Source organism: Canis lupus, chromosome 8 (genome assembly GCF_048164855.1).
Source record: "Canis lupus baileyi chromosome 8, mCanLup2.hap1, whole genome shotgun sequence".
In the NCBI taxonomy this organism is placed as follows: Eukaryota; Metazoa; Chordata; class Mammalia; order Carnivora; family Canidae; genus Canis; species Canis lupus.
In genome coordinates, this window is record NC_132845.1 from 56,278,828 (window position 1) to 56,306,652 (window position 27,825).

The 27,825-nt window shown below is 41.4% G+C and overlaps 1 protein-coding gene across 23 annotated transcripts in view; it reads left to right on the top strand.

Annotated features, from left to right (window-relative positions):
* Positions 1–27,825, top strand: part of TNRC6A (trinucleotide repeat containing adaptor 6A) — a 206,973-nt gene that overhangs the window by 90,655 nt on the left and 88,493 nt on the right. For 5 of the 23 annotated variants that reach the window (XM_072836209.1, XM_072836219.1, XM_072836220.1 and 2 more), the window contains exons 1-2: positions 9,043–9,456; positions 9,860–9,907. The exons of 14 other annotated variants lie outside the window; for them this stretch is intronic. In XM_072836209.1, the coding sequence (XP_072692310.1) occupies positions 9,452–9,456; positions 9,860–9,907 (53 nt within the window). In that variant the 5' untranslated portion in view covers positions 9,043–9,451. Of the gene's footprint in view, positions 1–8,589; positions 8,788–9,042; positions 9,457–9,859; positions 9,908–27,825 lie in introns of those variants that run through there. 4 more of the 23 variants (XM_072836228.1, XM_072836230.1, XM_072836212.1 and 1 more) reach the window with 3 other exon arrangements.

A 27,825-nucleotide genomic window follows, 5' to 3' on the forward strand; every position in this document is an offset into this window, starting at 1 on the left:
AGAGGGCTGAGTTTCTACCTGAATTAGGAGGGGATGAGAGTCAGTGAAGTCTATGTCAGTACTGATACTTGAATCCTATCTGCATTGTTATGAGATCCAGAGAATCCCAGGGAAGGCTTGTTGAAACTCTTGAACCAGGCTTTGTTTTTGTTTTGTTGTTGTTTTTAAAAAAAGATTTTATTATTTATTTACTCATGAGAGATAGAGGCAGAGGGAAAAGCAGGCTCCCTGTGGGGAGCCTGGTATAGGACTTGATTCCAGAACCCCGAGATCACGACCTGAATCAAAGGCAGATGCTTAACCACTGAGCCACCCAGGTGCCCCGAACCAGGCTTTGAAGTAGGAGCTGTTGGGTGGACATAGTAAGGGAGGCGTTCCGCTCAGAAGAAATAACATGTTCAAGTCATGGAGGTATTGAAAAACATAAGAGAGTAGTGATAATTCAGTATCACTGGAACACAAAATAAGAATTCTAAGAAATTGGGCAGATTTGGTTAGTAAGAATTCTTGAACGGCCTTTTATGCTAGGCAAGGGGTTTCAGATAGTAACCTATAGAATTCAGAGAGACAGGAATTTTAAGCAGCAGCGCTACCTGACCTGATTTACTTTTTTTTTTAAAGATTTTATTTATTCATGAGACACACACACACACACACAGAGAGAGAGAGAGAGAGAGAGAGAGGCAAAGGCACAGGCAGAGGGAGAAGCAGGCTCCATGCAGGGAATCCGACGTGGGACTTGATCCAGGGTCTACAGCATCATGCCCGGGGCTGAAGGCGGAGCTAAACTGCTGAGCCACCCAGGCTGCCCCTGATTTACTTATTGAAAGATTATTTTGGTGGTATTGTGGATGTTTAGATAGAGGCAGGTGAGCAATGCACAAAAGAACCATTCCTACACTTGCTATTATTAAGGGCCTAATACACAGTAGGCATTGTGATAGATACTAAAGATATAGTGAGAACAAGGTAGACATGATCCTTCCTTGCTCTTCTGGAGCTTACAAAGAATCTGGAGAATCAAAGATTAAATAAATAATGACAGAAATACTATGTTACAGGGATCCCTGGGTGGCTCAGCGGTTTAGCGCCCGCCTTTGGCCCAGGGCGCGATCCTGGAGTCCCGGGATCGAGTCTCGCATCGGGCTCCCGGCATGGAGCCTGCTTCTCCCTCTGCCTGTGTCTCTGCCTCTCTCTCTCTCTCTGTGTGACTATCATGAATAAATAAATTAAAAAAAAAAAAAGAACTGGGCTGGATCAAGAAGCTGGGCACCTTTTAGGAAGTGAAAGAAGGGCCTTTGGATTATCTGGACTTATGAACAGGGGGAATGACCAGAGACACCATTGAGGAGATACAGCAGACCATGTTGAAGATACTAGGCTTTGAATCAAGAGCCTTGGAGAAAGTCTTTGAGTTATTTTAGGCTGGAGAGTAAGATGATTAAGCTTTCATTTTAAGAAAAAAAATCATTTTTTAAAAGATTTTATTTATTTATTCATGGGAGACACAGAGAGAGGCAGAGACATAGGCAGAGGGAGAAGCAGGCTCCCTGCAGGGAGCCCGATGCAGGACTCGATTCCAGGACCCCAGATTCATGACCTGAGCCAAAGGCAGACACTCAACCACTGAGCCACCCAGGTGTCTTCATTTTAAGAAAAAATCAGTAACGATGCCTTGTGGAGAACTATTCAAGAGGCAAAGAGCATTCATGTATGGTTCTGACCAGGATGTGGAGCAACAGGACTCTTCCCAGGGTGGGAAATGTAACCTGGTGTAACCATTTTAGAAACAGCCTTGAGTTTTTCATATAGTTAAATATACACTTATCTTGTGATTTAGTAATTGTGTTCCTAGCTATTTATCCAAGAGAAATAAAAACATATGTCTGCTGTCCTTACACAGACAAAAAAGATGTGTACAAAAATGTTCTTAGCAGCTTTATTCATAATAACCCCAAACTGGAAATAACTCAAATGTCAGTCAACAGAAGATGATGAACAAGCTGTGGTATATTCACTCAATGGAATACTTCTCAATAATAAAAAGAAACATACTTCTGATACTTTCAACATGAATGACTCTTACAGACATTGAGCAAGAGAAATAGGTCACAAAGGATAAATACAGTGTATGACTCCATTTACATGAGCTCTTGAACCGACAATACTCATTTATGGGGTTAAAAGTCAGAAGCATAGTTTCCTGGTGTCAGGTGTATGTGTGCTGGGGGAGCAGATGAACAACAGAAAAGAAGCCCAAGGGAATGTTCTGGGGTGATTGACATGTTTTATATATTGACCTGTGTGTATTTATTTGTCAAAACTGATTGAATTTTTCACTTCACATGGGAGCATTTTATTTTACATAAACTATAACACAACCAAGAAATAAAAGGGAGAAAGGAGAGAATCTGTGACGTTTTTAGGAAGGTGGCAGAGGAGAAACAGAGAAAGGGACAAATAAGAGAAAAGTTTGGAGGTGAAATAATTTATTGATGCACTGGGGGAGCCTGAGGGAAAAGTCAAAACTGACTCTTAGGTTTCTGGCTGGGCAGCTCAGTGACTGGTAGTGTTATTACTGATCTGAGAAAAACTGTCCCCTTGGGGACACGTTTGTGTGTGTGGGGGGGGTAGGGAGCAGAGGAGGACGAAGGAGCCTTGGCTTTTTTTTTTTTTTTTTTTTAATTTTTATTTATTTATGATGGTCACAGAGAGAGAGAGAGGCAGAGACATAGGCAGAGGGAGAAGCAGGCTCCATGCACCGGGAGCCTGATGTGGGATTCGATCCTGGGTCTCCAGGATCGCGCCCTGGGCCAAAGGCAGGCGCCAAACCGCTGCGCCACCCAGGGATCCCGAGCCTTGGCTTTGACATGTCAGTCTGAGATGTCTGAGATGTCTGGGAGGCATCACTTGGCCCCATTAGACTACACTTACCCCATTTTTCTTGGTTTCTTCCCTGGAGTATCACACATCAACAAGACTATTCTCATTCTATAGCAAGGATTCTCAATAAAATAATACTTTACCCCCATTCCTCAGAGGGTTTGGGAAAACCATTAAGAGTGGTTTTGGTTGTCACAAAGTGGTGGAGGGTGTGCTGAGATTTGGTGGGTAGGAGCCATGAGTACTGGATAGTCCCACAAAATGTAAAATTCTCTCTCTCGCTGCGCACTCACACAGGTGAAAGGTGTGTTTATAGTTATCCCAGGACCTAACTCCTTTTTTCAGTTTTAACAGACCCTAAAATTTCTGGTAATGCAATTACTACATCAGTTGAGGGGGAATTATTGTCTAGTTGTTCAGAACTGGAGAATTGCTCTGTATTCCAGAAAAATTTTGCCTCCAACATCATTACAGTTCCTGGTGTGTGAGTAATCAATGTGACACTACTGTGTCAGTCTGCATTTGTAGTCCGGATTCTACATATAGTTGCCAGCATCTGCCTACTTTACTGAGGCTTCAGTGGAGACCATTCCCAAGCGTTCACCTAGTGAAAGACATTTTATTTTATATTTGCTTTTCTCTTATTTCTCTTTTAAATCAGAGATAAGTGATTATATACACATTTTGAAATTATGTGTTAGATTATATGATCTAGGATTATCATTTTGGGGTAGTAAGGCGTGGTATAACAAAATATTTGTTATCAAAAGGTCCTGCAGAGTCTAATATGGTTGAGATAAACCCATCTACATGGGCTCAGGAGGCAAACTGCTTGGTTTTACTACTGCAATTTATGTGACTTTGGGCAAGTCAATTATTCTCATCTGTAAAATGGGGATCACGTTTCTACCTCATGGAGCTGTGTGAGGAAAACAATGAATGTTTGGTTAATATTTGTAAAACACTTAGAATAGGGACGCCTGGGTGGCTCAGCGGTTGAGTATCAGCCTTCGGCTCAGGGCATGATCCTAGAGTTCCGGGATCGAGTCCCACATCCGGCTCCCTGAGTAGAGCCTGCTTCTCCCTCTGCCCTCTGCCTGTGTCTCTACCTCTCTCTCTTTCGGTTTCTCATGAATAAATAAATAAAATCTTAAAAAACAAACAAACAAAAAACACTTAGAATAATGCATGCCTGGCACAAATTAAGTGCCAAATAAAGTTTAAAGAAAATAAATACTCTATCCAGGAAATTTTATTCATGGTCATGCCTTCAATTCCCACTATGCATTATTGTGGAAAATTTTCCAAATTTAAAAATATGTTGAGTGAGCTTTGCCTAAAAAATACATTTGTAGATATAATGACACTTGGTGAGACTTGGGAGAAAAAAAAATCATTTTCTTTCAAGCACATAATTTCCCAAGTAAAGCTAGTCATTTACTTTCCCAGTGAGGTAAAGAAGAGAGGGTTGGAGAACATTTATGTTCTGGTAACCTCAGAAACCAAAGAAACATGAACCCAAAGAAGAAAGACAAATGAGAAAAGGTCTTATTTAAATTTGTACAGCCTATATTTCTTTTTATGCTCACCAAGAAGAAACAAGATGCGTTATTTCATAAGAAGCTTTCATTGGAAAGGCATTTCATGTTATCTCCAAATTCTCAAACTGTAAACTTCAACAATGAGCTATGTGAAATATTCTAATATTCACTGAATCTAGGGAATATGCTTGTTGTAGGAAATGGCATCTGCTTACATCAATGAGCAGTGATCATGAAACCCATTACTCTGTATACCAGACCTTGTTTCTGGTTTTGTTCTGAATTCATTATGCAAGTAAAATAAAAATGGTGGCTCCAGTGGATTTAGAGCCAAATGCAATGCAAAGCCTGTTTTCATCCACAACAAAGACTCACAAATGTCAACCTCCAGCCTGAGAACTTTCCTTTCCTGTTTCCTGGATCCTGGTTGGCTGCCCCTCAGTCTGTAGCTCTCAGATGAAGCTTGACATTTCCAAAGAAACCTTCTTTGACCACATAGTCTATGTTATGGTCCTGTTTTACACTTGCTTAGAACAACATTCCTTTCCTTCTGTGCACTTGTCATTGGTTTGTAATTATATACTTTAGTTTGCTTTAAAAAAAAATCTCTTGGGTCGCCTGGGTGGCTCAGTGGTTGAGCGTCTGCCTTTGGCCCAGGCATGATCCCAGGGTCAGGGGATGGAGTTCCACATTGGGCTCCCTGCAGAGAGCCTGCTTCTCCCTCTGCCTATGTCTCTGCCTCTCTCTGTGTGTCTCTCATGAATAAATAAAACCTTTAAAAAAAACCCTTCTCTGCCCCATTAGACTTAATCCACCACAGTAGTTCCTCACAAATGGCAGAGAACCAGGCCGTAACACAGTAGCTAGCATACAGTAGGTGCTTAATAAATATTTGTTGCATGGTGATCTGTCATTTTGGCATTCTGGAGTATACACATGAGATATGGGCCAAAGCTTGGAATTTGAAAGTCATCTGCATTTAAATACAAGAAAATAGATGAGATCACCCATCCCAAGGAGAAAGTGGGGAGAAGAGTGTGTGTGTGGGAAATCTGGAAAAGAGCCTTGGGGATCCTGACATTTATTTGGTGTAAATCAGGAGATGCTGGCAAAGGATACACATACACACCCACGCCCACCCCCCCACACACACAAGAAAAAAGAATGGCTAGAGAGGTAAAAAGAAATTCAGGGAGAATGTGCTGCCAAGACAACCAAGAGAAGAGACTCTTGAAAGAAAGGAGTGGCCAGTTGTGAAAATACAGCTAAGAACTTAGTCAAGACAAGGGAAGAAATATTACCATTGAATTTAACAGCTTCAAGGTCATTTGTGACATTCATAAGAGCAATTTTGGGGCAGGAGTAGCTATGTTAGGTGAAAGGGGGTTGGGACAGGAGGTAAGCAACTGGAAGTAGCTAATGTAGGGCACTTTTCCAAGAAGCTTTGCTAGGAAGGAGAGAAGGAAGATGGAGCTGGGGAGTAATGAGGCATCAACTGAGTTTTTTGTTGCTGTTGTTTTATGTTTTTTTCTTTTTTTCACTCTTAGAAATATCTTTATTGTTTTAAAACAATTATGTACAAAAAAAAAACCAATTATGTACATGAATTACAGAATGGTCAGCAAATCCATTCAAAGAAATAACCCACATCTCCATGTGAGAAGCAAGGAGCAATTTTTTTTTTTGCAAGGAACATTTAAAAAATCATTTTAACATGTATCTTTTTTTAAAAGAACATATAATTAACATACAGTGCTATATTAGTATCAGATGTATAATGTAATATTCCAACAATTCTGTACATTACTCAATACTTGTGATAAGCATCATTTTTTTTTAAGTGGAAGTTACTGTTAATGAAAATGGGAAATATTCAGTAGAAAGAGAGACTACTTATTTAATAAAGAGAAAGAATAATAAGAAGACAACATTCCTTACTAGGTTACTGATAAGGAATCACTGCTTGTCTTACAAGATCATTCTTCTTTGATCTACCTCTATGCATAAGAGCTCATTAAAAAGTGATTAGCATGACTTCCTAATGCAAGCCTGGAGGGGTCATGTTAAACCATTGCAAAGATCTTCCAGAAATCCTACCTTCTCAACTTCCCTGGGGCTGGGAATTAGTTCCAGAGTTTCCCAATCTTGGGTGCTAATGGCATTTTGGTTCAGATAATCTCGTGTTGTGGGGGAACGTCCTTTGTGCTGTAGGATATTTAGCAGAACTCCTGACCTCTACGCAGTAGATACCGGTAGCATCCAAATGTAACAGCTCAAAAACAGATATTGCTAAATGTCCCAGCTGACAACCACGGGTTATTCAAACCTAAGGAAGTCTAATTTTTAAAAAATCAGCTAATATTAACAACTCTCTAAATGTTGATATTGTTTTCATTGCGTTACGCTGTCATTGAAAATTATCCATAAACCTGGTATGAAAACATATTGTGCTGTTCATACATGTTCGTATTTTTTAACTCCTAAATAAATGATACATCATTTTTAACATTTTAAGTAGAAAGAATCATAATACCAAACCAAATATATGTATGGATGGACCTTAGGGATGATGACTGGAAAGGGAAAATCACTTAGTATTTATTTGGTGTTCTCTATATTTTACATTTTGTAAACCTGATTTTTTTTTAAGCTTTTATTTTGGGGGGCACCTGAGTGGCTCAGCGGTTGAGCATCTGCCTTTGGCTCAGGGCGTGATCCTGTCGTCCAGGGATCAAGTCCCACATGGGGCTCCCTGCGTGGAGCCTGCTTCTCTCTCTGGCTCTATCTCTGTCTCTCTGTGTTTCTCATGAATAAATAAATGAAATCTTAAAAAAATAAAATATTTTATTTTGGGATGGGACACCTGTGTGGCTCAGTGGTTGAGTGTCTGCCTTGGGCTCAGGTCAAGATTCCGGGGTCCTGGGATGGAATGCCACTTCGGGCTCCCTTTGGGGAGCCTGCTTCTCCCTCTGCCTATGTCTGCACCTTTCTCTCTGTGTCTCTCATGAATAAATGAAAAGATTTTATTTTGGGGGCGCCTGGGTGGCTCAGTCTGTTAAGCGTTGGATTCTTGATTTTGGCCCAGGTCATGATCTCAGGGTTGTGAGATCAAGCCCGCCTTGGGATCCATACTGGGCGTGGAGCCTGCATAAAATTTTCTCATCTCCTCTCTCTGTCTCTCCCTCTACCCCTCCCCCCTCTGCCCTGTCTCTTAAAAAAAAAAAAAAAAAAGGTATTTTATTTTTTAAAGTCATCTGTACACCCAATGTGAGGCTCAAACCTACGACCCCAAGATCAAGAATTACATGCTCCACCCACTGAACCAGCTAGGCGCCCCTATACACCTGGTTTTCTTAGTTTTGTGTGCGTCTGTGTGTGTTTTAACACGCTCGTTGTATAAAAATGAGACAAAACAAAAAAGCCAGATACATTCAGAGAAGAAAATTAAAACCCTCAACAATACCATCCGTTCCCATTTTGGTGCCTATGCTTTAAGGACTTTGTGTGCATCCATTCATTTATTCATTAACTGATTGATCACCCATCTTCCTGAGAGGAGAACTGGGCAGTCAAGGAACGTTTTGCTGCTGCTGTTTTTCTTTTTTTTCTTTTTTCTCTTTTTAAATGGGAGAGATGTGGGCATGTTTTAGAACCAGTGGAAAGAAAGACCTAGTTTAGAAAGAGGAAAATGGGATGATCCTCCGAGTGAGGTTTCTGAGAAGGAATGGATTGTAAGCAGAGAGAGGAGGGATCATCTTTTGATGAAGTGCGGGGGGGGTGGGGTGGGGAGCGTTTTGGGAAAGAAGATGCACATACACACAGGCACACGCGTATCTTATTGTAGCTACATGTAAGTGTACGGCCGTATCTCCCTATAAGCATGCATGAAGCTCCCAGGGCACTTGTAATCTACACGTAAGTGTACGGCCGTATCTCCCTGTAAGCTTGCACGAAGCTCCCAGGACACAGATATTTGTACTTTGCTACACGTATGTATCGTATTGTATCTTCACGCTTCCTGCCGGGGGTGGGGAGCGAGTCTCGAACCCGCGTCTTGGCTGGGTCTATTGTAACCACCGTCCCCACGCCGCGGCTCTTCCTCCCCATCATTTTCGCACCACCCTCTCGCACGCCGCCGGGGCTTCGGTGTCGGGAGCCACCTCCGAGGCTTGGACATGTTGGCCGTTTACAGTCTTTTTTCACCATCACCGACGCCGGGGCTTCCCATGTTGACGGTGAAATATTCCTAGGGACCCGGGATTGTTTTCGGAGCAGAGACATCCGCGCCGGCGGAACTGCTGAGTCAAACGGTCTGCAAAATTCGGTGGCTAAAAACCGCCGTGAGCCTCCCAGTCCACCTCAGGTATGCCTCCTTCACCTGAGGAGGAAGCGGAGGAGCACAGAGGTTAAATAACTGGCCCAAGGTCAACAAATAATTACAAGTGGCGGATTTCAAAAGCCGCGCGGGCTCATTTGGCTGCGGCAGGGGTAGAATTTGCGGTTTTGGCCTTTTTTTTTTTTTTTGGTGTGTTTCGGTGGGGGAGGGGCCGGGTGGCAGAGAAGGAAACTTGTGTCGCAGCAAAGAAGGAGGAGGAGGAGGAGGAGGAGGAGGAGGGGCGGGACTCCAGGCGGATCGCAGCCGGCCGCGGCGACAGAGGCTGGGCCCGGGGCTCGGCGGGCCCCTCCAGCCGCTGTGCAGGGCGCCTTGGAGGCGGTGACCCCCGTCCAGAGAGGTCCGGCCCGCGCGCCCGGGCGGTTGCCAAGGGCCTGCCCCGGCTGCGGGGCTAGTTGCTAGGGCCTCCATCTTGAGGCCGGTGGCCGCGGCGCCCCCGGAAGGGGTTGCCGAACGGGGCATTCACTTCCGGTCTGGGGCCTGCGGCGGCGGCGGTGGCGGCGGCGGCGGCAGCGGGTCGGTGTAGAAAATGGCGCTGGTGCAGCGGCTCGGGCCTCTCCCCGCGGCGCTGCGGAGGGCTTGAGGCTCGCGAGCCTCACTCGCCGCGCCCCACTTGCTCGTGCACTTTACACACATGAGGTGAGCGGGGCGGGGGCCTCCCTCCGGGCGGGAGGAGCCTGGGGCGCTGCCGCAGGGCCCGCGACCGCGGGTGGCGGCGGCGGCGGCGGGCGTCCCCGAGACCTCGGGCCGCGGCGGGGGAGGGGGGTGCGGGGCGGGGGCGCCCCTGCGGGGGCCCGGCGGGAAGCCCGGAGGGGCCGCGCTGCGCCGCTGGGGCCGGGCCGGGGGCTGCGGCTCGCCCGCGCCGCCTGCCCGCAGTCCGGGCTGCAGCCCCGCAGCTTTGTGAGCACCCCCGGGCTCCCCTCCCCTCCCCCATCCGCCCCGGCGCGAGCCTCTGCCGCAGCAGCTCCGTTTTCACGCGCATCTCCCTCCCTCCCTCCCTCCCTCTCTCTCTCTCTCTCTCTCCTTTTCTTTTCTCTTGCAGAGAATTGGAAGCTAAAGCTACCAAAGACGTAGAAAGGACTCTTAGCAGGTAAGATGGGCGAGCTTCCGTCTCTGTCGCCCCATTCATCGTGTATTTCCACTCGGGTTCGCCCCGTTCTGGGTCTAGAAGTCCCCCCCCACCCCCACCCCGTGTCATTTTTCTTTTCGCACGCAGGGAATAGACATTCGGGAGAAGAGGCCGGAGGGAATATTGGATGGGAGGGATTGCGGGGAGATGCGTTCATTACGCGTGTGTTCTTTTCTTTGGGGGAGGGAAAGAAAACACACACACACACACACACAAAACAAAACAGCGAAAAGCAATTCTTGTAAACTTAGTTAAAGCGTTCTCACCCTTTTAGAATTTAATTAGGGGACTTGTGCATTAATTACTATCGTAAATGGTTGCAGGCATTGTGTGACTCATGATTGAGGCGGCCCTTATGGCGGGCTGTCAAACTGTTTTGGCTTCCCCGTTATTACTTTGTAACTCAAATTGTTGCCTTTATAAGAAGATACTATGTTCGCATTATTATTATTATTATTAATTTTTTTTTCCTCTCCCAACACATTGTAGTCAGGCAGATTCTGTTGCACTGGAAACAGTTTTGCCCTTGAACTTTACCGAGCATAAACTGCGTTTTGTTTTCTTTTGAAACTAAATTTGAGTCTATGGTCGGTGTGTGCTCTTTTTATCAACTGGTAAAGCGATTTAAAAAATTCTGTTTCCAATAAGTGGTTATCATTTCTACTGGGCCCAGAGTGCTTTTGCACTGGTAACTTAAATCATCGCCACAAAAGGAGTTTTTTTGGTTTTTAAACGTTGCCTTTATGGAAACGTTTAGCTTTATTGAGCTGTAATTGCTTAAAGCATCAGAGCATTGCACTGTATTTAACTCTTTTTCAGATTCATTTTCTTATAGTCCTTTCTTTATTGGCCGGCTTCTTTTGAATTATATGGAGAGACTCAGAGAAACTTCTAGATGAACCTTATCAGTATACGGCCTTCTTTTTCACTTGGACAGGATAAAACAAAATCTCTTCTATCTCAGGTTTTAACGTAGTTTGTCCTTGACGACTGTGAGTTTTAGGTTTATGATGGAGTTAATAACAGTTCAAATCGTGTGTATTTTTTTCACTATAAAAAATCATCCCAAATTGCTGGTCTTTTGATTTTATAGATATTGATCTGTTAAGGTGATTGTTAAAAAAATCTTTTCGGTGGGTGAAGGTTGGGCATCACTGACTCGCCAAATAAGAGATTTTCTGTTATAATTATGGGGACTGGTTCAAGGAAATTAAGCCTGACATCACTGACTAAACAACTGTTCTTTGGATATCTAATAAGTTTTCTTGTCAGAAGCTTAAAAAAATGTTGAGGTATGAAACCATTAAAGAAAACAGATTGAATTTTCAGCAGTGGAAAGGAACTTGGAGTCCATTTTTCTTCCCATTTTTGCTTTGTCAGGTAACCATATCAGTATAGTTGCTGTGGAGGTTTTCTGGGGCTTAATTAACAATTGCCTTTACCACAGGTATAATTTTCATATGCTGTTATTGTTAGAACTTAGAGTATATTAGCTGTGTATCAGAATTTGGATCCCAGCTCTGCCACTTAAAATATGACCTTGACTCTTGGCAAATCATTTAGCCTCTCTGTGTGTAATCTGTAAAACAAGAGGTTTGGGCCAGTCAGTTGCTAAGGTGTGTGAGGCCCCTTGAGTTGTATAATAAGGGGTCAAGTACCATCCCTGGCCACAGAGAGCATGTACAATCTGGTAGGAAGACTGTCATATGTACATAATTAATACAAGGTAGTTGCTGTAGAGGTTAAGATACCATCGCATTCCATACATGAGGATCTTCAGTTGGTTCTCAGGGATGAAGAGGAAGAACAATTATCAAGGAGGGTTACAAGGTAGTGTATTAGGACTGTGAAGACGGTAGCATAACCTACAGGTTAATAGCATTCTGAGGGGGGAGAGGTGTGATTAGATGGGCAAATGCTTTCCTTTGACTCCGTCTCTAGTTCTGTGCTTCCTTTTTCCCAAATAATGAGTGTATTTCTTGAAGCATTTATGCTCCCTCCAGGAAATCAGGGCATTTTTCTTAGTATTCCTTTAGCAAACACTTCTGGAGCGTCTTCTGTGTTCCAAGTGCAAGACTAGGCCCTAGGGAGGGGAAGAACCCAAGTAGCTAAAAGTACTGAAAGCCTCCTCTCTGCCTGGCACACTCTTTTGAAGACTTGCCATGGACTCTTCTGATCCCTGGATCACTGTTTGAAGTAGGTACTGTTATTACTGGTTAATAGACGAGGACTTTGAGGCACAAGGAGGTTAAGTAACTTTCAGGAGGCCACACCACTGGCAATTGGAGGAGCTGTCAGGCTTTGGATCATACTGAATCGTCTTTTACTAGAGACATCGTTCTTCATTTTGAAAAGTTTGGAAAATATCTTTGAGGAGGCAGAACCAGCAGGTACATGCGATTCTCCTAGATCAGAGTTTCTTAACTTGGGCTCTGTTGACATTTGTGGTCAGCAGCATCTGCCTGTCGCACTCCCCACCCAGTCCTGACAATCAGAAAGGTCTGTGGATATTGCTAAATGTTCTCTGGGAGGCACAATCACCTCCAGTTGAGAACTGTTATCTTAGAGCTTCATATTCCCTGAAGACAACCAAACATAGGGACTTTGAAGGTTAAACATTTAAATGTTAAATTGATTACTATGTCTTTATGCCAGGGAAGTCCACATCCTATTGTGCTGGCCCTCTAGCCTCTGAATGTTAGAGTTGTGTAGCCATTCCCCTTTTCCTCTGCTAAGTGGCAGACCCTCAAAACAGTGTGCCAGGTAGCCAGTGCCAGTGAGACAAAATGGGCACAAGAGAAATTTAGTTTACTACCTGGGGTAAACTGTATTTCTTAATTCATGTCAACCATTGAAGTTGTCACTTTATGTCAATATCATGGGCATACAAGAGGCAACTGTGATGTCTAGATAGGGGTGGTGGTCACAACTGGAACTGAACTTTAAAGGATGAAATCAGTTTTGAAAGGCAGAGAAAAGGGCAGCGTAAGAACACCAGAACTAATGGCACAAAATCCAGGAAGTACTGGGGGTTTTGAAATACAATGGGTAGTTTGGTTAGATTGGCACCGAAGAGCAGGGACGGGCACACAGGTTCTTGAATATTATTAGGTTGAGGACTTCTGGCATAGATCTTTTCAGTAGTGTAGAGCTATTACATGCTCTTGGGTAGGATAGTTATGATATGATAGAATAAGGCAGGCGTTGATGAAGACCTGAATTACAGTGGTAGAAGAAGGGAGCTGAGAGTGGGAGATACAGAGGAAGTGGAGTCTGGGATTTGGCAGCTAACTAGGTTGGGATTAATTGTAGAGAGGTCTAAACAGTGTCTTGATTGACCCAGCCTCTGAACAGAAAAGAGGTCAGAACAGAAATAGGAGTTTGGTGAGAGAAGATGGTAAGTCACATTTTCTAGTTGTAAAAAAATCTAAGACCAACTGACCTAATTTTAAAAAAATATTTTGGAGGCCAAAGCCATAGAATCCTTGAGTATTTAGAGTGGGACCATGACATCAGAGAAGACCAGCCAGTATTCTGATCTTTTCCATTTTACAAATGAGACAGCTATGGTTAAAACAGATCCAGTAACTCAGTCAAGGCTATATTCTCTCAAGTGACAGACCTGGGATTCCAACTACCGGGTCTTGCAACTGTGTGTGGTATTTTATTTTATATTGCACGATAGAAGAATGATAACGTTGGTTTCTCCTTTCTATCTGAAAATGTTTGTGCCCATTCTAGTAACTTATTATAATGTAGGATGTATTATCTAAAGTAAAAATTACACATTTCGTGTTAGGTGATTCCACACCCCCCCTCCCAAACTATTGAACACCATCATTTAAGAAAAATTGTTAAAGATGCTGTTAATGCCATATTCTGTAGCATCTAAACTGGGATTGTTGTTATCTGAAGCACTTTTGCCTGGGACAGGTGCTACATAAGAGAAGATTAGGGGCAGCAGGAATTAACCAGGGCATTAAGTCTTTGTAGATAAGAGACCCTGCTCTTGCAATTTGTTAAAAAATAATTCTGAAAAAAATTATCTTCCAATTTTGTTGAGCTTTTCTGTTGCCTTCCTGTGATGTGTTTTATGGGCCAGCAAATTCATATTGGTAGGTTTCTTTCTAGCTTAATTTGGTGGCTATGTGGTAAGTCAATTGGTAGAGTAAATGAATCACAAACTAAGTTTAATTTAAAAACGTGCAACAACCCTCTTTGGAAAATTTAAATATGAACATCATTAAAAAGTCTGAGTACCACTCCGTAACCTCTTGTGTTTTTGGCATCTGAAGTAAGTCTGCAAGTATAATAAATTAAGGTCTTTTACATTTCTGTTTTCTGACAACCTCAGAAGCATGGCCCATGATTGGAAAGACTAAAATAGAATGTGCTGTGTGTATTCTGCTCAGAATGACTTAGGACAGGTCTCTCACTCAAAGTCAAGAAAATGTCCTCTCATTTAAAATTTAAAAAAAAAAATCCTTCTGACCTTCAGTAAAGTAGCAAGAATAAGTGAACACCTGTATCTCTCCCTAAGTTTACCAGTTATTAATATTTTGCCATATCATATTATCATGCCAGTTCATTCCTAAGTAAGACAGCACTCATCTCCTAAGAACAAGGGCATTCTATATAACAGTCGCATTATCATGCACGGGTAACTTTAACATTGTCGCGCTGCCTTTTTGTCCATATTCAAATTTTCCCAGTCATCTCAGTAATGTCTTTTTAAATAGATTGGGTTTTTCCTCCTCCATTCCTTAACTCAGGGTCACTTTTAGTTGTCTGTGATTTCTTTCCATCAGGAGCAGCTCCTTACCTTTGTCTTCCCCTTTCATGACATTGACATTTTAGAATAGTCCAGACTCGTTTTTGCAGTCTTCATTATGGCTTTTTCTGCTGGTTTCTGTAGGATTAGATTCAGTGAAACCTTTTTGGCAGGAATAGTGCACAGGTGATATGCTCTCAAGTAGTCATGTCAGGCTCCTTTCCCCACCATTTCTAAGCAAATTAACTGAAAGTAGACCTAGTACTTTTACCTTCATGCTGTTTCTTTCATTTTTAGACATGCCAACAATTAGGTCAAACTGAGATATGCTTTTAAATAGTTGAGGTTATAGTAATTACAGGTCTTCATGTTTAAACTGATCACTTGTAATGACTGCAGATTTTTTGAAGGGTCATTCTGTAGTTAGCTCCCTAATTGTTAGACATAAAAGTTCCTTGCTTTCAACTTTCACCACTGATAAACTGATAACCTGAGTAAGAAAATGAAACAAACCTAGGGCCTGGGCTTGTGATCTGCATTCTGAAAAAGGATGCCGCCAGAACAGAGATTCACATCCTGGATTCCACACAGGGATATAGATGGTATGAAGTAGTTTGAAAAACTGAATATGTTCTTAAAAAAAAAAAAAAAAAAAAAAAAAAAAGATGGTCGTTAGCATTTATCAGATTTCAGAGGGTCAGGGCTCCCCAAAGAGTAAAACAATGTTGCAGGGAGGCTATCAGAGGAGCTGGGCAGTGGCGACTAGAAGGGAGATTTTAAGATTCAAAAAGAGAAAGTAATGTTCAACAAAGGTGTAGTTTCTCTCTTAAAAAAAAAAACGCATGAAAATAAATATAGTTTAAATTTCCTATTAAGGTGGTCTTATTTTAAAAAATGATTTGCATACTCTGGGTGTGTGAGTTGGCTATGAAGCAGAAACTAGGGAAGAGCATGTTGAATTTGCAGCAGCATGTTGTGTGCCGAGGACTCAGCTGACTTCCAGTTTCAGATGGAATGTTCACAACAGATTGAAACCTGGCTAAGGAATTTTATACTTTGAACCTTACAAGATATTTTCTGCAAACAGCGATTGATTGGATTTGGTATAATAACCAACAAGATTAAACCAAGTCACTTGGTTTGCTGTTCTTACTAGTGGTTTTGAGTCATTTAGCATTTACTGAGCAGCTTGCTTCAGTAATAATTGAGTATTTTTATGATTTTGACATCTGTGTTTTGTTGACTTTGGTCTTATTCTTTTGAAGTATCCCTCTAAAACACAAGGAAATAGTACTATGTGGTGCTCAAATACGCACTGCTCTTAAATGTGTTTTTAAGCATTACTTCACTGTTTGATAGTTGACCACACAAAGGATGTCAGAGAGGTCGGTTTTACTTAGTATTCTACTTGTGAAGCTCTGGGTGATGTGGGGCATATGTGTGTGAGGCTCTTACCACATAAAGGTAGGAAAGGGCATCAAGTGCGTCCTCTACGCTGCTGCAAGTTAATCAACCTCAAGCCACAGTTCTGAGCTTGTCCCTCACTATTTCTTAGAAACCTTGGCTAGCTCCCCATTGAATCTGGAACTTAAGCCCAACTCTTGTTTGTGCTCAGTTTATCTGTCTCTAGTTTATCCCTATCCTCAATTCTTCTCTGAATGTTTCCCTCAGTTTTCTTTTTTATTCATTCATGAGAGAGACAGAGGGAGAGGCAGGCTCCTCACGGAGAGCCTGATTCTGGACTCGATCCTGGACCCCGGGATCATGCCCTGAGCCAAAGGCAGACGCTCAACCCTTGAGCCACTCAGGCGCCCCAAGACCACATTTTCTTTAGCGACTCCTCAGTTGGTGGGTGTTATTAGGGTTTTCACTTTAAGGTTATTGTGAATAATGACAATGTGAACATTCCCGAATGAGTGTTGCGTGAGTGTTGCTGTGACCATAGTGTTTTCAGTTCTCTTGGGTACATACCTGGAAGCAGAATTGCTGGGGCGTATGGTAATTCTGTGTTTACCTTTGCAAGGAACTGCTGGACTGTTCAAAGTATCTGGGCCATTTTACTTTCCCACCAGTGATGTATGAGGGCTCTGGTTTCTCCACATCGTCACCAACACTTGTTATTCTTTTTTTTTTTTTTTCATTTTTTTCTTTTTTTTTTTATTGTCATCTTGTGAGGTGGTATCTCATTGTGGTTTTGATTTGCATTTCGCTAATAACTAATGCTGTGAGCATCTTTTTGTGTGCTTCTTGGCCATTTGTGTATCTGATTTGGGGAAATATCTACTTAGATTCTGTGCCCATTTTAAAATTTGGTCATTTTTTTATTGAGTTTTGTTTTGTTTTGTTTTTAAGATTTTTAAGTAATCTCAAGGACCACTGGGAGCTCAGTTGGTTAAGTGTCTGTCTGCCTTTGGCTGAAGTCATGATCTCAGGGTCCTGGGATCCAGCCTGGCTGGCTTTGGGCTTCCTGCTCAGCAGGGAGTCGTCTTCTCCCAAGGACCCATTCCTCCTGCTTAGGCTCATGCTCCCTCTCTCACTCTGTCTCTGTGTCTCTCTCAAATGAATAAAAAAAATCTTGAATCGTACTCTACCCAATGTGGGACTTGAACTTAAAAAAAAAAAGAACTCTTTATATGTGGCTTAGTTTGTTGGACTTGAAACTCTTGATCCAGCTTGATTTTGGAGTTTTAAGATTTTATTAATTTACTCATGAGAGACACAGAGAGGCAGAAGGGAGAAGTAGGCTCCCTGCGGGGAGCTTGATGAGGGACTCCATCCCAGGACCCCAGGATCACAACCTGAGCCAAAAGCAGACAGACGCTCAACCACTGAGCCACCCAGGTGCCCCTAAAGGGTTCTTTATATATTCTAGATACATGTTATTTATTAGAGACATGACTTACAGATATTTTCTCCCATTCTGTGGATTACCTTTTTTCTTGGTGTTGTCCCTCACTACGTAAAAGTTTAAAATTTTGTTATGTCCAGTTTACCATCTTAACCAATTCTGAATGTACATTTCAGTGACATTAACTACATTACTTTCATAGTGTTGTGCAGCTGTCCCCACTAGCCATCTCCACAACTCTTCTGATCTTGCAAAATTGAAACTCTGACCTATTAAACAATAATTTCCCATTCTTCAACTTCTGGCAGACACCATTCTGCTTTCTGCTCCATGAATTTGTTCTAGATACCTCAGATGAGTGGAATCATAGAATATTTGACCTTTTGTGACTAGCTTATTTCCCTTAGCATAACATCCTCAAGGTTCGTCCATGTTGTAGCCCATCTGTCAATTGATGATTTTATTTATTTATTAGAGAGAGGGAGAGCGCGCATACTCACGTGTGCCCAACTAAGGGAGGAGGGAAGGAGCAAACGCAGAGAGAGAATCCTAAGCCAACTCCACACCCAGCATGGAGCCTGACATGGGACTTGATCTCAGGACCCTGAGATCATGGCCTGGGATGAAATCAGTAGTTGGATGCTTAACCAGCTGAGCCACCCAGGCGCCCAATTTGTTGATAATTGTATGTTGATCCTCTATCCTGCAACTGTGCTGAACTTAGTATTTCTATTAGCCGGTGTGTGTGTGTGTGTGTGTGTGTGTGTGTGTGTGTGTATGTGTATTTCAGGGCTAGCTCTCTAAAGCCTGTATCATCGGTGAATAGAGATGTTTTTATATAAGTTCCTTTCCAGTCCCTGTATTTATGTATTTTTCTTGCCCAGTTTTTCTGAATGGAACCTACAGTACAGTGTTGACTAGAAGTGGCAAGAGTGAACATTTTTGTCTCTATTCTCATCTTGGAGAAAAAGCATTCGGTTTTTTTTTTTTTTTAATTTATATTTATTTATGATAGTCACAGAGAGAGAGAGAGAGGCAGAGACACAGGCAGAGGGAGAAGCAGGCTCCATGCGGGGAGCCCGACGTGGGATTCGATCCCGGGTCTCCAGGATCGCGCCCTGGGCCAAAGGCAGGCGCTAAACCGCTGCACCACCCAGGGATCCCAAGCATTCGGTTTTAACTGTTGTGTGTGTTGTGAGCTGTGGGCTTTTTGTAGATGGCCTTTATCAGGTTATGGAAATTTCCTTCTCCTAGTTTGAGTGTTTTTTATCTTGTCATGAAAGTTTGGATTTTTGTCAGGTGTTTTTTCTGTGTCTAGTAAGATCATCAAGTAGTTTCTGTCCTTTGTTCTCTTAATATGTTGTATTACATTGCTTTTCATATGCTAAGCCCACCTTGCATTCTTGGGGTAAATCCCACTAGGGCTTGATTTGTCCTTTTTATATGTTGCTGGTTCGATTTATTAGTCGTCTTTTCAGGGTTTTTGTGTCTGTATGCATAAAAGTTATTAGTCTGGAGTTTTGATATCTTTGTCTTCTTTTGGTTCCTGGTACTTAGTTTGGTCTGGTTTGGAATCTGGGATCTTGAAATGTTCTGGCATCTATCATTCTTCACTGTGTTAAAATAATTATTTTTATGTGTAGAGTTCTGTTTTCAAGTTTTTCTAGCTTTATAAAGATACGGTTAACTCATTTTCCTCCCAGAGTTTAGTGCATTGCCCTTGTGTGCTGTTTTTATTTTTGTTTTTAAGATACTGGAATCTAACTTTGTGTAAGTTGAAGTTGTAGAGTATACTGATATAATATGTTTATATATTGTGGTATTATTACCACCATAGTGTTGGTTAACACCTCTATTTTGTCACATAGTTAGCATTCTTTTTTTGGTGAGAACATTTGAGATCTAGCGTTTTAGCAACTTTGAAGTATATAATACGGTATTGGCTATAATCACGATTCTGTTTACTTGATTTCCAGAACTTATTCCTATTCTAGTTTCAAGTTTGTATACTTTGACAGCATCTCTCCAATTCCCCCCATTCCCTAGCCCCTGGTAACCACTGTTTGCTTTGTTTCTACAAGTTCAACTTTGTTTAGATTCTACACATAAGTACAGTATTTGTCTTTCTCTTATTTCACTTAGCACAGTGCCCTAGAGGCCCATCCAGGTTATTGCAAATGGCAAAATTTCCTTCTTATGGCTGAATAATATTCCATTGTGCGTGCGCTCACACACCCCACATCTACTTCGTTCACTGACCGATGGATACTTAGATTGTTTCCATATCTTGGCTATTGTGAATCATGCTGCAGTAAACATGGGAGGGCACATACACTTTTGATATATTGTTTTTATTTCCTTTGGATATATACCCAGAAGTGGGATTACTGGGTCATTGGTAGTTGTATTTTTAATTTTTTGAGGAGCCTTTAAGTTGTAACTTAGTGGGTTCACCAAGTTACATTCCCAGCAGGGCAAAGGGTTCCCTTTCTTTGGTGTGCTCATTGACACTTGTTATCTTTTGTCTTGATGAAAGTCATTCGAAATGCTGTATCAGTTTTGTTTTCTACTGTAGGTTCTCCCTTCTTCAATTGCAACCTTTGTATCCCAACTGTTAGTCTTAGTACAGTGTCTTGTACCTAAGTCTTGTAGCTAACAATGAGTGTACATATTCTGTGCATCTGTTAACCACTTACCTAATTTAATTTTCACAATAATGCTAGGTAGGAAGTACAATTTGAGACTTCTTATAAATGAGGAGATGGAAGCTTCAGAGAAAACAAACCAGTTGCTGACACAAGTAGGTAGTGGAGACTGAAGCCCATAAGTAGCAGACCACGCGGGTAGAAGTAAGAGTGAAAAGAACACCTCTTTGGTGATGGTAATAGGGTTAGAGTGTTAGTAAAAGCAAGGAAGCAGGAATTTAATTGCAGGGCCCAGTGCTGGGGAGTACAATACAAGTAGAACTGGTTTTTGCCCTCAGAGCTGCAATTAGTCCTATTTGGAAGAGTGAGATTAACATCTGAAATAATTAGAAAATGAGCATTGTTTAATTAGAGGTCAAGGGTGAGGTTTGTATGAGTTGGAAAGAATCATGAAGGAACTAGTAATTAACTTAAGCCTCAAAAGAGAAGTAGAGTTTAGGAAGGTAGTTTAGCAAACCAGGTTTTGGATCAGTGTACTGTACAAATCACTTAGGCTTACTTTCTTCCCTTTCTTCCTTCTCCCCCCCCCCTTTCTTCCTTTCTTTTTATTTTTTAATTTTATTTTTTAAAAATATTTATTTATTCATGAGAGACACAGAGAGAGAGAGGCAAAGAGAGAGGCAGAGACACAGGCAGAGGGAGAAGCAGGCTCCATGCAGGAAGCCCGACGTGGGACTTGATCCTGGGTCTCCAGGGTCTCCAGGATCACTCCTTGGGCCGAAGGTGCACTAAATTGCTGAGCCACCCGGGCTGCCCTCTTTCTTTCTTTTTAAAGATTTTATTTATTTATTTGAGAAAGGGTGAGTGTGGGGGAGGGACAAGGGGAGAGAGGGAGCATACACTGACCAGGGAGCCCGACACGGGGCTCAATCCCAGGACCCAAGATCATGACCTGATCAGAAGGAAGACACCTAACAAACTGAGCCACCCAGGTGCTCCTATAGAGTGTTTCTGTCATGTGATGGGGTATCTGTTCTCCTGTTTCTAATCTCACCAACTGTCCTCAACCTGAGCTTTTTATTTTAAAATAATTTCAGATTTAGAGAAATTTTGCAAGAATAGATCAAAGAATTCCTGAATATCCATCACGTGTATTCCTCAAATGCTAACATTTAACCATATTTTCTTTATCATTCTCTCTTTTTACATATACTATTTTTTTCTGAACCCTTTTAGAGTGTCCTGAAAGCACAATATTCCTTTACCTAAAAACTTTTAAATAGTTATTTCCTAAAAGCAAAGACTTAAAAAAAAAAAAAAAAAAAAAAAAAGTAGACTGCCAATGCAGGGCTTGAACTCACAACCCTGAGATCAAGACCTGGGCTGAAGTCAGACACGTAGCTGATTGAGCCACCCAAGCACCCCAAAGACATTTTCTTAGTGATTGCAGTACCATTATCAAAATTGGGAAAGTAGGGCAGCCCGGGTGGCTCAGCGGTTTAGCACCACCTTCAACCCAGGGTGTGATCCTGGAGACCCGGGATGAGTCCCACGTCGGGCTCCCTGCATGGAGCCTGCTTCTCCCTCTGCCTGTGTCTCTGCCTCTCTCTTTCTCTCCCTCATGAATAAATAAAATCTTAAAAAAAAATTGGGAAAGTAGTGTTGGTGCAGTCTTAATAGTGAAGCTACAGACCTTACTCAAATTTTGCCAGTTGTCTCAATGCCTATTAGAGCAAATAAAATTTTTTTTTTCTCATCAGAGATTTAATCCGGGAACTCAGGTTGCATTTAACTCCGGTGCATTTTGTTTTTGTTTTGTTTTGTTTTTGCATTTAGTTTTCATGTTCATTTAGTCACCTGCATTCTGGAAGCTTCTCAGTCTTTGTTTTCGAAGGCCTTAATATTTTTTAGAGGGTACAGGCTAGTTATTCGGTAGGATGTCTTTTAGTCCATATTTGTGTGATGTTTTTTCTCGATTGGGTTCAGGTTAATGCATTTTTGGCAGGAATAGCGCAGAACCGGATGTTGTGTGTTCAGTAGTGTGTCCTGTCAGGAAGTGCGTGACATTCATTTATCCCATTACTGGTGATCGTAACTTCAATTACTTGGTTAGGGTGATACATGTCAGGTTTGTAAATGCTTTTGTAGTTAATAATTATTGATGGGAGAACTTTGAGACTATGTAAAATACTTTGTTTTTCATTAGGATTCCTGCCTGAGTCAATGGATCGCCAAATAGTGACTTTCCACGGCCCATCATTTTTTCTACATTAGTCGACATTCTGCCTCAAGATCTTTCCCTTTACCCTGTTCATTCATCCATCCATTCATTTATTAATATCAGTAAGAACTCATGGATTCTTAATAATATTCTATTCAATGGATAATAATCCTTTATTTGCCTTATTTTGTTGCTCAGATTATGGGGCCAGTGGAAACCCCCTTTTAGGGCTCAGCTCTTACTCTTTGAAGAGATCCAGACTATTTATCATTGGATGACACACTGCTCTCTCTGTCCTATTTTCCATTCATTCTTAAGGGAAAGATACACTGACTCTTCACTCCCACCTGTGCCTCTAGAGCTAAGCTTTCTGTCTATGCTTTATGGCTCAAAATCCCATAGTTTCTAGAAATATACAGTATTGTTGCCATCCTTTCTTTTGTCCTTTTTGCTCCACATATTCCTGCCACAAATATTCTTATTTATGTATGTGTTTCCAGAATTTCTTTATGCAAATACAAACACATGGGGATATATATTTTTATGTTTCTTCCTTTTAACACAAAACATAGTATACTGAACCTCAGAGTTTTCTTCCAGTTAACTTCACACCTTCCTGATCCTTTCTGTCCAGAACATAGAGGTCATCTTTGTTTTATAGTTGTATAAATTCCATTTTATGGATGCATCACTTTTATTGAACTCCTTCAGTATTTGTGGAGATTAAACTACCTGTGACTGGAAACTAGCCTCTTTTGTGCCATCCCCTCTGCCACCACTTTCTCTGTTACTTTTATTCCTTGACCCCTTTTCTACCTGCAAATAATTACTAGTATGTATATACGTATGTATGTATGTATTTTAAAGATTTTATTTATTCATGAGAGACAGAGAGAGGCAGAGACACAGGCAGAGGGGGGAAGCAGGGTCCATGCATGGAGCCCGATATGGGACTTGATCCTGGGACTTTGGGATCATGCCCTGAGCCGAAGGCAGAGGCTAAACTGCTGAGCCACCCAGGCATCCCTAGTTGTCTTTATTTTTAAGGTTTCATTTTTATTGTCATCTTTGTATCACTGCCAAAGGTTTTGAAAAGCATCTCCAAACCCCTGATTTCATTCTTACCTATTCTCCTGCAGCTGAGTTTCCATCTGTACCATGTGGCGAGGTCATAGTTCTGACGATTACCAGTGACTTTGTACTGTGTGGTGCTAGACTGGCTTTGGTGATTAATTTACATGTAGGAGGGCGAGAAGGACAAAAAGAGAAGGGAGGATTGGCAAGCAGCTAGAAAAGGGGAAGCAGGAAGGCTAGGAGAAAATAGAATAGAGTGTAAGGGGAAAAGTAGGAGAAGAGCATTTTTGGCAGAAGATATGAAATGTATTTTCATAACCAGCTTGTCACATACAGCTGGCTTCTGCATGGTGATGAGCTGGCTTGTGGTACATTGCTGACTGATAGGCCAGTTGGGCCCTCTGGAACGCTGCCCCGTCTTCTGTTTCGTAAAACAAGATATAACCCCTTGTCCCATTATGGCATGATCAGTTTCAACAGCAGAGCCTCCATTTAAAAATGTTTGCTTTCTAAAACCTGGAGTTGTCATTAACCTATCTCTCCTGTCATTCTTATTAATACCGTCAACTATTCTAGTTTCTTAAGATTACTTTGGTGTTATTCTTTGCTTTTCATTTCCAGTCCAGTCCACCATTGTGGCTGAGGATGTTACACATTTACTCGAATTAGTACACTAGGTTTCTATCCCTGTTTATTAGCAGGTTGTGTCCTACTTTTACCTAGCTATTCCTCCCTTTTTCTTTCCCTGTCAGTACTGCTCCCTGAAATCACCATGCTGACCATTCTCCCTGCTTTACTGGTGTCCATCTCTGCTCCCTTGCCTGAAAAGGCCCACCTTTATCTGTAGAAGACTCTTCAAGAAGATCAACTTACTGCTCCTTGAAGACTTCCGTAGCTCTAACAGCTCATGTGCATATCTTACTTTCCTGTACTTGCTTACAGCCTCTGCCAAATGATTGCTTGTTTCCTTATTTAGGTGTGTTCAGTTGTTTCTACAAAATTCTAGTTTAAAATCATGTTTTCTGCTTAGGTTTTCCTAGTGCCAGAGACTGCTTGGCTTGTAGGAATTCCTAAGCAAGTTTTATTGTTTCATTGACTAAACATTGTATAAGTTATCACTAAATGGTTTTGGATGCAGAGTCAGCTCATCCACGTAACTTTGAGGGTCTGCTTCTCAACTGTACTGTGGAAAAAGTGTACTTTTTAATGGGATTTTTTTTCCCTAACAAATGATATACTGATCTGAATAGTGTGACCTTCTCAGGAGTGTGTCCTAGAGATCTTTATCTGTAAAGCTGTTTGTTAGGTGGTCCCCAAGATCACCCTCAGGTTTGATGATTCACTGGGTTTCAACATACAGCTGTACTCATGGCTATGATCTATTACATCAAAAGTATCAGAAAAGGCACATTGAACAAAATGCAGAGGAAACTAGGTGTCTGTTGCCAAGAGTTCTCTCCCTGTCATGTCACACAAGACATGCTTAATTTGTCTAGCATCAAATTATGACAACATGTGTAAGACATCTACCAGGAAAGCTCATTAGAAATTCAGGTTTCTTTTAGGGGCCGGTCACATAGGCACCCTCTGTCTAACATGTACCAACATTCCAGATTCCCAAAGGGAAAGGTTTTCAGCATAAACTGTATTGTTTGTATAGTTTACCCTTATCATTTAGGGAATGATGGGAACCTCTCTGAAATCCAGCTGCCTTGACACCAAGCCAAGGGCTGACCTTTGTAAGGATCACAGTCTCAGACCTGCTGTGTTAACTCTTTTCTGCATGCCATGGAAATCTACAAGCCTCCTTCCATTTCTTAACCTGCTGTGTAGGATTCTATGGTATGAGTATATTATGGTTTAACTTTTCTCTGTTGATTGGCTTTTAGGCTATTTTACAGGATCTGTTTTTGTACAATTTCTTTTTTTTTTGGGCTTAGATTGGAATTGATGGATCATAGCATAGTGACATTTGAAAATCTGATATTAGATACTTCCAACTTCTTCACTGGTGGACTCTAGAAGTCCATACTTCAACAGCAGCTTACAAAAGTACCCTTTGAAAGTGATTACTTTTTTTTAGTTTTTAAAAAGATTTTTATTAAAAAAAAAGATTTTTATTTATTTATTTTGACAGAGAAAGGGAAGAGCACAAGTAGGCACAATGGCAGGCAGAGGGAGAGGGAGAAGCAGACTCCCCACTCAGTAGGGAGCCTGACATGGGGCTAGATCTCAGGACTCTGAGATCATGACCTGAGCCAAAGGCAGAGGCTTAACTGACTGACCCACCCCTGTACCCTGGAAGTGATTACTTCTAATGATATTCCTGTTGGGAATGTAGGAAAAACTGACCCATCAAGCACCGAGAAGAGCAGGACAAGGAAGGGCATTCTAGATCCCAGCTGTGCACTTGTCTTACCCATTCTCTTCCTGCTCCCAAGACTGTTCTGACACTCTTTTGCTTCTTCCTCTCTCTAATCTCTCTCCTTATTGCCTTTAATCATATGTTTGGAGGCTTGTAATTTTTTTGTCTTTTATTACAGATAATTTCAAACGTACATAGATTAGAACAGAACTGAATAAGGAAGCTACGTGCACCCATTTCAGCAATTGCCAACATTTTGTCAATCATGTTGCATTTTTCTCTTTTCCTTTTTTGAGGAATGGGGTGGGGCCTGGAGTAGTGAAAGCAAATCCTGGGCTTTAGGGTATTTTAAACATTTCTTTGGTAGTAATTTACAAAAATAACATACATGTTAACATTTCAAATTGAGATGTACTTTTTATTAAAGGTTGTGTATTTAAGTAATATCTATACCCAGCATGGGACTTGAACAGTCTCCACCCTGAGATCGAGTCACACACTTCTGACTGAGCCAACCAGGAGCCCCCAAGATGCACTTTTTATTTATTTTATTTTTTTAATTTTTTAAAAGATTTTATTTATTTATTCATGAGAGACACAGAGAGAGAGAGAGAGAGACAGCGACACAGGCAGAAGGAGAAGCAGGCTCCATGCAGGGAGCCTGATGTGGGACTCGATCCTGGGACTCCGGGATCACGCCCTGGGCTGAAGGCAGGCACTCAACCACTGAGCCACCCAGGAGTCCCAAGATGCACTTTTTAAAAAAAATTAATTTCTCTAAATACTTGGTTCAGTTGTGAGGTTACTTGTGAGGTTACTCTGTTCCTAGTTCAGGAGGATGTTTCCTTGTGTCTTTTTCTCTAAATTTGTATAAAGTTGTTCAAACACATACAAACAGCTTGAAAAAAGTATGGGATAACATTCACATTTCTGCAATTTGCTTTTCCTTTTTTTAAAAAAAGGAATATTCTGCCGTGGCTGGCTGGCTCAGTCGGTGGAGCCTGGGACTCCTGGTCTTAGGGTTGTGGGTTTAAGCCCCACATTAGGTGTAGTGATTATAGTGATTAATTTAAAAAATAGTACAATCTTTATAATAGAATAAACATTTAAATTAATATAAAATCTTTAAAAATTTTTAAATAAAACCTTTAAAAATTAAAAAATCTTAAACTTTTTTAAAATTAAAAGACCTTCAAAAGATTTTTAAAAAGAATATTCCTTCAAATCAATAAACAGATCAACTCCTTTTCGATACAAAATGCTCTGCTATGCCATAGAATAGCCATTTCTTCATTAACAGACATTTCGTTTTTCTGCTTTTCAGCCCTTGTGAACCTTGCAGTGAACTTTGAATTGCACATGGCCTTGCATACTAGGAGTTTATTACCTTCAGATACATTCTGCTGAATAAGTTGGCTAACTACCACGTGTATAACTTGTTAAAACTCTTACCACAATACTTTCCAAAAGATTATAATAGTTTTTCACCAGCAATATAAGAGAACCTTTTAGCTGTCATTCTTGTTAGCACTAGGTATTATTATTATTTTTTTTTTAAAGATTTTATTTATTCATGAGAGACACAGAGAGAGAGAGAGGCAGACAGGCGGAGGGAGAAGCAGGCTCCATGCCCCGGGAGCCCGATGTGGGATTCGATCCCGGGTCTCCAGGATCAGGCCCTGGGCTGAAGGCGGCACTAAACCTCTGAGCCACCAGGGCTGCCCAGCACTAGGTATTATTACTCTTGAACATTTTTGCCAGTAAAATTAGAAAAACAAAAGTATAACATTATAATTTCATTTTTTAAATTTGCATTTACCGAAAAGAAAAATTTGTTTTTAAAAATAATATTTAGAAGTTTGATACTAGCAAATATAAATTTGGTTCACTACTAGGAAATCCATCAACACAATTAATCATTAGCCATCAAAAGATGAAAAGCATATAACCGTTTC